This window comes from Mauremys mutica, chromosome 24 (genome assembly GCF_020497125.1).
Source record: "Mauremys mutica isolate MM-2020 ecotype Southern chromosome 24, ASM2049712v1, whole genome shotgun sequence".
NCBI lineage: Eukaryota > Metazoa > Chordata > Testudines > Geoemydidae > Mauremys > Mauremys mutica.
Window position 1 is genome coordinate 16,986,605 of NC_059095.1, and position 12,071 is coordinate 16,998,675.

The 12,071-nt window shown below is 60.5% G+C and overlaps 2 protein-coding genes across 2 annotated transcripts in view; one reads left to right on the forward strand and one right to left on the reverse strand.

The window, feature by feature from the left end:
* The first annotated feature begins 1,621 nt into the window (after window positions 1–1,621).
* Window positions 1,622–4,280, forward strand: TIMM13 (translocase of inner mitochondrial membrane 13). Its single transcript, XM_044998851.1, has 3 exons — window positions 1,622–1,754; window positions 2,018–2,086; window positions 3,994–4,280. The coding sequence occupies exons 1-3, from the start codon at window positions 1,626–1,628 to the stop codon at window positions 4,090–4,092; spliced, it is 297 nt and encodes a 98-aa protein (XP_044854786.1). The 5' UTR covers window positions 1,622–1,625; the 3' UTR covers window positions 4,093–4,280.
* Window positions 4,281–7,768: 3,488 nt separating this feature from the next.
* TMPRSS9 (transmembrane serine protease 9) overlaps window positions 7,769–12,071 on the reverse strand; it is a 179,219-nt gene continuing 174,916 nt past the window's right edge. Inside the window, exons 16-21 of the mRNA XM_044999084.1 lie at window positions 11,491–11,857; window positions 11,127–11,243; window positions 10,044–10,215; window positions 9,293–9,558; window positions 8,559–8,695; window positions 7,769–8,140 (exon numbers count right to left, since the gene is read on the reverse strand). Of these exons, the coding sequence (XP_044855019.1) occupies window positions 7,979–8,140; window positions 8,559–8,695; window positions 9,293–9,558; window positions 10,044–10,215; window positions 11,127–11,243; window positions 11,491–11,857 (1,221 nt within the window). The 3' untranslated portion in view covers window positions 7,769–7,978. The remainder of the gene's footprint in view (window positions 8,141–8,558; window positions 8,696–9,292; window positions 9,559–10,043; window positions 10,216–11,126; window positions 11,244–11,490; window positions 11,858–12,071) is intronic.

Genomic DNA, 12,071 nt, shown 5'->3' on the forward strand with positions numbered 1-12,071 from the left:
GGGGTGTGAGAAGGGGGCTGGGGCAGGGGCTTGAAGTGTGGGGGGTATGAGGACTCCGCATGGGGGTGCAGACTTGGGCTGAGGATGAGGGGTTTGGGGTGCTGGAGGGGGTTCTGAGCTGGGGGGTTCAGAGGGCAGGAGGGGGGATAAGGGCTGGGGTGAGTGGTCAGAGATGCAGGCTCACGGCAGCACTTACCTCAAGCAGCTCCCTGATGCAGTGGCTTGTTTCCCCCTCTGGCTCCTTCGTGGAGGCTTGGTCAGATGGATCTGTGCACTGCCCTGACCACAGGTTCTGCCCCCATACTTCCCATTGGCAGCAGTTCCCAGCCAATGGGAGCTGCAGAGATGGCACTTGGGGTGGGGGCAGCGCACAGAGCCACCTGGCTGCCCCTACCCATAGGAGCACATGCTGCTGCTTCCAGGAGCCATGGCAGGCAAGGAGCCTGCCTTAGCCCTACTGTGCCGCTGACCAGACTTTTAATGGCCAGGGTCGCTTTTTGACTGGGCATTCCAGTCAAAAAACACCCCTGGCAAACCCTAGTCTTGGAGTCTCCAGGAATTGAAGAGTAATCTTTTAATTAAAGATTGTCATAGAATCCTAGGACTGGAAGAGACCTCAAGAGGTCATCTAGCCCAGCCCCCTGCCCCATGGCAGGCCTGAGTATTGTGTATTATGTCATGGGATGACACCGCCAAACAAAATTGGCAACTGTAATCTCCACCCTTCCTCCAGCTCAACCAGCTCCGGCTTGGGAACTGTCCATAACCCTCTCCTGAGCTGGGAGCTCAGAGCCTTCACTCCCAGCCCTTGGGTTACAGATGGTAACGGCTGTTGGAACGAACTGACAATCCACTTTGCTTTCCAGTGGGGTGGTGATACTAGAGCAGAGGTGGACAAACTATGGCCCCCGGGATGGCTCCTCCCCCAGAGCCTGGGCTTGCAGTGCCGGCAGTGCCGCGGTGTGGCTGGCTCCGGCCAGCCCGGGCTGCCCGGCTCAGGGGCAGATTTACAAGTGAACACAGGGTGCCTTGGCATAGGCCCCCCAACAACAGGGGAACCCAGGAGCGGGCACTCGGGCAGCTCAGCACAGGCGCAGTGGGCGCTGCACTGCGGGAGCAAGGGGCGGCAGCGCGGGGAACGCAGGCGCAGGACTCAGAAGCAGCTTTGAAGGGGAAATCGCGGCTGCCCCTGCCCCTCCTGAGTCCTCCGCCCATGTTTGCAGGGCCCCATTCCGAAAGGGGCTGGGGGGGGGGAGGGACAGGTGCTACTGGGAGCGGGGCCCGGGGGGCGGTCCGGGGCCAAGGAGCGGGGTTCTGAGGGGAGCAGTTAGGGGGCGGGGCAGGCTGTTTGGGGAGGCCGCAGCCTCCAGGCCGTTTCACACCCCCAATATGGCCCTGGGGCCAAAAAGTACTGGGGGGCGCTGGCGGGCGCGCTGGCGGGGACCCTCTCGGGGTGGACGGAGCGCGGGTCCCGGGGCTGGCGGGCACAGTCTAGGCCACACCCTGTATCCCGTAATGCCTCGGGCGGCAGCCGTAGCGCGGTGCATGCTGGGAGTTGTAGGCCCGGCGGCCTGCTCGTCCCGCGGTGCCTTGCGCGGGCCCGTCAGTTCCGAGCGGGCGCGGGGATGGAGGGCGGGTTCGGCTCCGAGTTCGGGCCCGCGGGGGGCGGCGCGGGGGGGAAGCTGGACCCGGGGCTCATCATGGAGCAGGTGAAGGTGCAGATCGCCGTGGCCAACGCGCAGGAGCTGCTGCAGGTGGGGCCGGGGGGGAGGGAGGTCGGGCCGGGGCTGGGGCCGAGGGGGCTCGGGATCTCGGGCTCGGGCCCGGGCCGGGGGCGAGGGGAGGGAGCTCGGGCTCGGGCCGGGAGCGAGGGGAGGGAGCTCCGGGCCGGGGGGGGGGGGAGGGGAGGGGAGGGAGCTCGGGCCGGGGGGGAGGGGAGGCGAGGGGAGGGAGCTCGGGCTCGGGCCGGGGGGGAGGGATCTCGGGCTCGGGCTCTGACGCGCTGCGCTCTCCCCAGAGGATGACCGACAAGTGTTTCCGGAAGTGCATCGGGAAGCCGGGGAGCTCGCTGGATAACTCGGAGCAGGTGAGAGCGCGACCCGGCCTGTGCCCGCCCGCGGCGGCTGGAGTTCGCTGTCCCGGTGCCACAGGGCAGGTCCCTATCGCCGGCTCCCCGCACTCAGCCGCGTAGACATCCGGGCTTGAGCCCCTCCCACCTCCCCAGGCCGCAGAGCCCTGGAGTCCGAGCCTGGCCATCGGCGGTTTCATAGCCCGCTGCCCCAGCCAGCCACGGGGCGTTCATTGGAGCGCGGACATGCTCAGGGAGGCCCCCGTGCTGCGGGCGCGTCCGTGATCCCCAAGGCAAATCTTCAGCGGGAATGTGGCTCCTTTCCCCTGCGCCGCCACAGCCCCCAGGGGCCACCCGCCCAGCCCTGGGTGGGAGCCAGGCCCTGGCCCTGCCTGCAGCGCCACTGCTTGCTAGGTCATGCCCCCACTGTGAGACCACTGCTGCCCATCCCCACTTCAGAGGGGCAGTGGTTAATTTAAACATGCCAGCAGGCACTGGGGTGGTGTAATCTAGCGGCTTTCAAACTTTTTTCTGGCGACCCAGTTGAAGAAAATTTTGGATGCCCGTGACCCAACAGAGCTGGGTGTGGGAGGGGCTCAGGGCTGGGGCAGAGGGTTGGGATGTGGGGGTGGGAGTGGGAGTGAGAGGTTCAGGGTGTGGAAGGGGGCTCTGGGCTGGGGTAGGGGGTTGGGTGTGGAAGGGGGTCTGGGTTGGGGGGTGCAGGCTCTGGGAGGGTATGAGGGGTTTGTGGTGCAGGAAGGGGCTCTGGGTTGGGGGGGTTCAGGTCTGGGGCAGGGGGATTGGTGCACGGAGTTGGGGTGCAGGCTTACCTCGGCCAGCTCCCTGTCAGCGGTGCAGCAGGGGTGCTAAGGCAGGCTTCCTGCCTGTTCTGGCACCGCGGATTGCGCTGCGCCCTGGAAGCATCCAGCTGCAGATCCGGCTCCTAGGTGGAGGCATGAAAGTGGTTCCACAAGGATCTTGCCTGCAGGCACTGGCCCCCCCCCCCATCAGTTCCTGGCCAATGGGAGTGCGGATCCAGGGTGAGGGCAGCACGCAGAGCCCCGTGGCCCCCCGCCTAGGAGCTGGACCTGCTGCTGGCCGCTTCTGGGGCTCAGCACAGTGTCAGAACAATTAGGGACTAACCTGTCTTAGCTGGGCAGCACTTTTAACGGCCCGGTCGGCAGTGCTGACCAGAGCCATCGTGACCCAGTGCCATATATTCCACGACCCAGTATTGGGTTGTGACCCACAGTTTGAAAACCACTGGTGTAATGGCATGTGTCTCATAACATAAAAGCGGCCATACTGGGTCAGACGAATGGTCCATCAAGCCCAATACCTTGTCTTCCAACAGTGGCCAATGCTAAGTGCCCCAGAGGCAATGAACAGAACAGGTAATCACCAAGTGATCCATCCCCTGCCACCCATTCCCAGCTTCTGGCAAACAGAAGTCTCTGTAGGGTGCTTGGGGGAGGGGGAATTCCTGATCTTTGCTGTGTTGCCCAGAGTGGATTCTCAGAGCTGGGCTGCTTTGTGCCATCTCCCTGAGGCTCTCAAAGCACTTTACAAGGTGAATATCCTCATCTGTATGATGGGAAAAGCTGCTGAGAAAGGAAATGACTTGCCCAAGGCTACTGGCAGAGAGGGAAGGCCAGGGACTCCCTGTAACAAGCTTTAGCCAGCTGCCCTGCCCTGCCCTGTTCTGTTGCCTGAGCTTTGTGCTTGCTTTGGTGTGGCAGTGCACTGGATCTGGTGTCTGTTCCTAGCTCTGTCACTGGCCTGCTCAGCAACCTTGGGCAAGTCATCTCCTCTGTGCATGCCTCAGATTCCCCATCTCTAACATGGGGATAATGAGCCCTGCTCTCCTTGCTAAAATGCTTTGGGTCTGGGGTGAAGACTGAAGTCGCATTATTATTCTATTTCAGAAGTGTATTGCCATGTGTATGGACCGGTACATGGACGCCTGGAACACAGTCTCACGAGCATACAACTCCCGGCTGCAGAGGGAGAGAGCCAACATGTGACCAGTTTCCAGCAGCCCTGACAACATGCTTCAATACTGCCCCCTGCTCGGGGAGAGTGACTTGATTCCTGGACTAGCTGGAGTCGCCTTATGAGAATGAAAGGAAAGGTGGTGGGAGTGAAATCCCTGTGATTTGGTTAATTTGGCATTTTCATCATGGTAGAGCAATAAAGCCACGTCTGGAGCCTCTCCCTGTTGTTAGCCTGCGTGAGCTCAGTGTCTGACTAGTGCAGAATGCAGGCTCAAAGCATGGAGGGGTGATGGTGCCCAGCCACAGGGGTGGCTGCTACCCATTCTGTCAGTGCCGTCATCTGCTAGCTGGCTTTGCTTTAGTGCCCTGGGTGGAGTCTGAGGCCCAGGGTAGAGGTCTGAGAGACTGGCTAGGGAATATGTTAATTGATGGGTGCCCTGTGAAAGGGCTACAGGGGGCAAGGAATCCTTCTGGAAAGGGGGCTGAGCAATCCACTTGCCCCCCTCCCCAAGGAAGCGAACATGAGCCTTATCGGCGGCGCGCATCCACCCCTGGACTGTGGGTTTGGTGGCTCTAGTAGGAAGGTTGAGCTGGGCAGGTAGGTTTGGTGGACTAACAAGGAAATTGTCAGGCAGTGGTGTGGGGCTCACAGCTTGCTGCCAAGTACCCCACGGGTGGGAGGGTGTCAGTACATGGGGGCATTGGATTATTACATGAAATAGTCTGGCCTGCGTTGGCTTGCAGAGCTGGGTGCTGGCATTGCATCAGCCCCAGCCCCCACAGCGGCACCCCCAATAGTTGCTGCCAAATGAGAGGTTTGGAATTAAAAAATCTCCCCCTTTGTCCCAGCATAGAGCTCAGCTGCAGGCCCCCGGCAGCCTGTCCTGGCCAGCCGGTGTTAGCCTTTCCTGTGTCACCAGTGCACCTTGTCCTGGCTCGGTGGCCTCTGCTGGCTTTGTTCTGTTATTGAGGTGCCTGACAAGGAATCCGCAACGGGGAAGGAAATGAGTGCACCAGGATCGCTGGGGGGCGGAGAGACGGGCTGCAGGAATTGCACAGAGCAAAGGTTAAAGGAGCTGCCTCAGCCAGCTGGCCTCTTGCTGTTTGTTTCCCCTCTCATGCCCCTTCAGTTTCAGTCTCTGCCCTTTGCTTTTCTGGGCCATGAAGATGTCCCTTCCCCACCTGGGATGTGGTGAATCTCTGCTCCAGGTGTTGGATTAAATCCTGTGACCAGCTAATGGCTGCCCCCTGCAGAGCCACCTCTGAGGTTCAGGCAACTCAGCCAAGGGCTGGATGGTTTCATGGGGGCCCTAAGCCAGGAGCCCCAGAGGGCAGGGCCAACAGAGCTGCCCTGGTCCTTCCAGCTCCTACGCTGCCCCCTCTTTGCTCTTTCCCAGTCAGTGGGTCCCCTGAGACTTGAGTCACTGAGAACCTATGGACCAGGAGTAGGGACCAAACGCTAGAGGTGCCTGGCAACTGTCTGTTAAAATGTCAGTTGTTTTGTTCAGCTTGTTTGGCTTCTGGCTCTAGCTCAGTTGAGGGGAAGTTAAATAACAACAGAGCGAGGGGAGCAGGGTGCTGTGGCTCTGCAGCGCAGTGCTCGCGGAGGTGCTACTCCATATGCAGCTGTGATCCAGAGCCAGGTGGGGTTAGAGCTCAGCGCCGCTCTTAGGCTGTGCTGAGAATAAAATCTCAACACCCTGTGGGCTCTTTCTTGATCACAGCTGTGCCTGGAGCAGATGCCTCCCTGAGCACTATGCTGAATAGGACCAGAATCACCACTTGGCCTCAGGGGGGGTCATCCTGCTCTCTGGTCCTGCACAGGTGCATTATGGAGGCTTGGACTGGGTGGGCACTGTCTTGTTCTAGCAAATCCTGTTCCTAAGAACAAAGCAGGATTTGTGAGCAGGAGGAGTCTGCCCCCAGGAATGTTTAATAGCTGCAGGGGCCAGCAGAGCTCAACCCACTCTGCTAGGAGACAGCACTGCAATCCCAGAATCCTAGGGCAGTTCCAGGCCAAGAGGATGTTGTATTGTGACCTGGGGAATCATTGCTGCTTAAATAACTCAGCAAGGGCTTGAAGTTGCCTTCTGAGCTGCAGTAAGGTTAGAACATAACTTCTAATGGCACAAAGGGTTGGAACCAGTCCCACAACCTCCCTGACATCATGGCCGGGCAGCGGGCACTTACAGTAGATCAGCAGCCTGGAGGCCTTTTTAAATCAATGGGCCTAGCCAGAAGCCTGTCCAGGAATCCCTAAGCAGGAGCAATGCCTGGACCACCCACCCAATTGCTGCATTAGCTCACGCTGTGCTCACCTGAAAGGGCTCTGGGCCCAGCTTGTGCTGTAATGTGGCACAATGGTACCTACTGGGAGCTCCATGGGTGGGGCTGCGCTTTGGCCATGGTAGGCTGAAGGGTTGTCTCTGCACCAGATGTTCACCGAGGGTTGCATCCTGAAATCCTCAACCCCCCCACTCAGCTGCTGGAGGCACCTAAATTTCCAGCAGCTGGTGCATAAAACTGCCTCAGTCCTGACACCGCCAAGCTGCTCTGCCCCTCCCTTGCACCTAGGCATCGCCCCATCGCCTATGGGCCCAATCTGGCAGGTTTGGTCAGAAGGGTTGACCAGCTCAGGAGTTTTGGGGACTAGCTAAGTCTATTCAGCCCAGGTGTTTGGGCACTCCTCTGTGACATGGGCCAGCTGTTTTCAAATCCTTGCTGTGCTGGATTTAGAACTAGGGTCACCTGCCTTCCAGGCAAGTGCCCTAAACACCCAGCCGTTGACTCTCTTGGGTGGGAGTCTCTCAACCTCTTGCTGAAGCTGTTTCCATTTGTATAACTAACTCCTGGCAGCCAGAGAGAACCCAGTGAGAGCTGTGAGGTGAGGGTGCTCCCCGGGGAGGTGGGAGACAAGTCCTTGCTCCAGCTCAGGAAGAGCAGGGATTTGAAAACTGGTTTCCCACGCCAGCTGAGTGCCCAAAGGACAGGACATTGAGCTTTAAGGGAGGTGGGGGCTGCTTTGCCACTGAGAAAGGGCTGACTTGGCATTCTCAGCTGAACGCTTTGTCCGGCTAAGGACAAGTGAAGACAGGTGCCACGTTAGCTTGGAGGAGCTGGGTTTATCACCACTCCTTGGCATTACCCACTGGCTGACGTAGGCAGCTCCCCGCTCAGCACGCCGGCTGTTGAGCATCCCTGTCTTAGGTGAGTGACTCTCCCCTAAGTGTTCCTGTGAGTTACGCACTGCAATACTGCACATTGTGATACTAAAGTCCTGTTGTCCCTGGCTGGCTGGGGCATGGGCAGGGGTACAGATCTGGGGCGGGTCTTCTGCCAGTGAGAGGCATCCAAGGAATTGGGTCTTGGGTGGTCAAGCTGTGGTACAGTAGGTGGGTTTGGTTTGGTTTCTTGTCAATGGCAGCCCAGCTCTGAAACCCCAAGGCAGAGTGTCTGCAGAGCCACCTCCTGGAGCGTCTGCAAGTGCCACTCATGGGCCCCTCTGGAAGGCCCTCGCTGCATTAGCACCAGGGTGTAAATCACCTGCTTGGAGCCACTGCAGTGATAGTGGGTGGCTTTTTACTCTATGTAGCCTGGCTTTCCAGCAGATTGGGGCCACTCTAGCCCTCACACACACTGTGCTGCAGGGGCTTGGGTGAAACAGGCCACATTTATTTACAGGAGCCACTGTCTAGAATCGCACCGTTCTAGGCAAGTGAGCTCTGCTTAGTGCATGCCCTGGTGATGAATCGGAGCTGGTACAGAGTGTTTGGCTGCACCTGCTTTTGGCATTGGGCCATCTTCACCCCTCGGCAGCATGAAGGAGTGTATGTGGGCTAAGGAAGTGGTGCTCCAGGTGCTCTGGTAACCATTCCACCCCACGTTTCTCTCCTTCCCTGAGTGCAGAAATGCAGCTTCACAGCTTGAGGTTCTGCCCAATCCAGCCCCGGATGGCGGTGACTTTGGTGTAAACTCCAGGGAAGTAAGGCCTTGCACAGCCATAGCCCCAGCTTGTGATTCCAGCTAGAAACCACCGCCCTGAGGGTTCCTTGCAGGCCAAGGGGCCACCGGCATCGCCCTGTGGAAAGAGGGAGACCAGCCTGTGTCAGGTCAAGAGACCCCAGCAGCCCTCGACATGCTGGGGTGCCCCATGCCTGCATGCTGTTTACAGGTGCTCTTGCTCCCAGCAGCCGGTCCTGAGTCACCTTCTCGGGCCCAGCCCAGCTCCATGGGGGCCTGCTCCCCAAAACTCCCTGCTTCTGGGGTGGCTCTGCACATGAGCTTGTGTACACAGGCTATGGCCTGAGATTAGGGGTCTCTTGTGAGGAGAGAGGCCCTGGGAGTGGTGACTGGCAATGAAACAGGGAACAGGGTGGGGGGGGGGGGAGATCCCAAGCAATCAGTGGGGGCAAGGGCCCAACAAGGGAGAGGTTGGGCTGAGGGAAGTTTCTGCCCTGTGGGCCCAGCTCCAGGGCTCCCTTGGCCAGTCCGCTCACCGAGCAGCTGTCGATGGTGCCCTGCGGGAAGCCAGCACACACCATCCTGCCGCTGATCTGGATGGGGTAGAATTTCTTGCAGGCCTGGTCGCCAATGACGTTTACTGCAGCCTTTTGCAGGTGCTTGGACATGAGGCCTATAAAGACAAAGATCACTGTTTGCCTGTGCACCTAACCCTGGAACTTGGGGAGCGAGGTGCATGGGGTTTAGGGTGCGAGGTGTCCTATGATGCTTGGCTGCAGCATGTGGCACCCAGGCTATGGGCCAGCTCTTGTGGCATGCAGGTGAGGCCTCGATTGGGGAAGGCTGAGCTCTCTTCCTGCCAGGGCAGGTGTGCACTGGGAAGCTGGATTTGTTAGTCATGGGTTGTGTTGATGGGAATGGTGCAGGTGTTCACGGGCAGATGATTTAGCTGGAGTGTGGGAATCAGGGATGGCACAGGTGACAGCCAAATGGGGGTGTTGCATGCATCAGAGCAGGGGGCGTGGGAGCACAGCTGTAAGGGACTGGCGTGGATATTGGCTGCACTGGGTAGATGGGTATATCATACGGGAGGAACAAGCTGGAGGGGGTGTTGGTGTTGGCTGGAGGGGTACGGCACGGTGTGGGTGTTACTGGAGGGGTAGGGGGCAAACAGTGGCCAGCTGGGGCAGTGCACGCATTGGCTGGACGCACAGGTGACCATGGCTGTACTGTGTACAGGACGGTACCATCTGGGTCCCCAGGGCCATACCTCCTTCCTTGGTGGCGCCCCAGCCTGTGATGAAACAGCGGGCCCCTTCCCTGAAGACGTGGGAGTTGTCCGGGAGGCAGATGGGCTTGATGGTGCTGGTGAACCGCATAGCTGTGGCCAGCTCCAGCAGGGCCACGTCGTAGTCCAGTGTGTAGACGTTGTAGAATGGGTGCTTGTAGATGCGGAAGATTTTCTCCACCCTCCCGTCCGTGCCACTCAGGAAGGGCGTCCCCAGAACGGCCACCCACATCTTGGGATCACTGTAGCTGCAGGGTGGGAGAGAGCAGTAGGGCTGTTTAGGAGGAGGCTCAGCACAGCCAGCAAGGGGCCCATTCCTGCAGGCGCTTGGGGCTAGCATATGACATGGCAGCGCTTGCTGAGCCAAACGAGGAAGCGTTTGCCCCAGCCCTGAGCTCAGTGAAGGCCCAGCGGTCAGAAGTGCTGGCAGCAGCCTCCCCTTGCCCAGGGTTTCAATGGCAGTGCCCCTATGACTGGTTCTCCATGGTCCCTGCTCCGGGCAGTAGCTGTGTGGTGGGGCTCTGACACTGGGCAGGAGTGCTGGCTTGGCAGCCTAGAGCCTCCCCCAGGGCACCCTGTGCAAAGGGTCTGAGTGGAACCAGGAAGCATCCTGGAGGAGTGTTGGACGAGGAGGCTGAGGACACGTGGAGGAAGAGCTGAGCAGACCGCCTGCCTCTGGTGGGCCAGAGGAGGGCCCGGCTGGGCTAGGCTGTGGTGACCCTGTCTCACTTACACGTCAAAGCAGTGAGCTGCTGAGAGCAGCCATTTGTCAGCAATGAGGACGGCTCCACACTTGTGCTCCTTCCGCCGCAGCCAGAGGCTGACCTGCCAGGGCCACTCGCCCCGGGCCACTCCGCTGCCACCCACTATCTTGCTGAAGGCCACGGCAGGGGTCATGCCGCAATCTGAGACAGAGGGAGAAGGCAGCTGCTGGTTAAGCAGACATGAGAGTCTGAGCTCCCTCCCTGCCCCACAACGGTCAGGTTCCTGGGAGAGGCGTGGCCAGCCCACGGGGCAGTACGACAGCCGGGCCCATGAAGCTGCCCTAGGATGTTGGTGGGGAGGCCAGGGGGGGCTGGGGGAATGGCTGTGGGGGATGTGGGGAAGGAAGGAAGGAGCTGGTTAGCCAGGTACGGAGTAAACTGGTTTTGCTGGGACCCTGGTGTGAAGGACCCAATGGCTGTCTCGGAGGGGTTGGGTTGGATGATCAAGGGGTGTTTCCTGCCCAGGCAGGCTGGGCCGTCAGGCTCTATGGAGCTTCCCTCCTGCACTCCCAACCCCTCATCCCCAGCCCCAGATCATGGTCAGACTTGGGTGGAGAGGCCTGGGGGTAAGTGGCGGGATGGGCGCGGGACGAGCGGCCCGAGGGTAAGTGGCGGGACGGGCGCGGGACGAGCGGCCCGGGGGTAAGTGGCGGGACGGGCGCGGGACGAGCGGCCCGGGGGTAAGTGGCGGGACGGGCGCGGGACGAGCGGCCCGGGGGTAAGTGGCGGGACGGGCGCGGGACGAGCGGCCCGGGGGTAAGTGGCGGGACGAGCGGCCCGGGGGTAAGTGGCGGGACGGGCGCGGGACGAGCGGCCCGGGGGTAAGTGGCGGGACGGGCGCGGGACGAGCGGCCCGGGGGTAAGTGGCGGGACGGGCGCGGGACGAGCGGCCCGGGGGTAAGTGGCGGGACGGGCGCGGGACGGGCGCGGGACGAGCGGCCCGGGGGTAAGTGGCGGGATGGGCGCGGGACGAGCGGCTCGGGGGTAAGTGGCGGGATGGGCGCGGGACGAGCGACAGGCCATAGGTGCCCACTTCCTGTCACAGCACTCACTGCAGTTGCGCTCGTCAGAGCCGTTGCTGCAGTCAGTGACGCCGTCGCACTCTGGGTTCGCTTTCCCAATGCAGATCTTGCTGGAGCACTTGAAGGTGAAGCTGGTACAGGGCACCACTGGAAGGCGACAACCCACAGCCCACTCAGCATATGGCCTGCGGGGCTGGGCCTGTCCGATATGGGGCTGGATTGTTCCCTGCGACAGAATGTGCTTGCTGCACGGCAGGGGTGCTTGTCCCCCCCCATACCCCACTGGTGCCTGCCATGCAGTTTGGGTGCCTTCCCCCTTCTCTGGTGACGGATGTGTGGTGGGGGCTCTCCCTCCCCGTTCACAGGCACCCCAAGCCTAGCCCACGTCTGTTACCTGGGAGCTGGCTGGGCCTGGCAGCCCCTGTGGTCTTTGGAGCCGCAGTGGTGGTTTTCCTGGGGGTAGCAGCTGGCTTGGTGGTAATTTGGCTGGCTAGGCTGGTGGCTGCCTCGCTGCTGGGCTTGGCTGAGGAGCTGCTTGTGCTGGAGGTCCTGGCAGCTGCCGTGCTGGGCGAGGTGCCTGCTCCAGAGCTGAGGTTGGGCTTGGATGAGATGGCGTCTAGGATCCAGTCCTTGAGTTTGGTTATTCTGGAGTACACCCCTGGTCTCTTAGCCTGAGCACAGCCAATCCCCCAGCTTACAACACCGGCCAGGTAGAACAGGCCTGGGGTCTCCTCACAGGCCAGCGGTCCACCCGAGTCCCCCTGGGGAGAAGCCAGGCAGTGACAGCTCGGTATACTCTTTCCAGAGCCCCTGAGGGAACTCCTCAAACAGAGGAACCGCCAGGTGCTACAGAGAAATGGACAAGAAACTGTGTATTGCACACTCATGGAATATCCTGCTTGTAGGGGGAATTTCACCCAGCCTCTCAAGGTCAGCTCATGCCCTGAAGCACCCATACCCTCTCACCCCATCTAG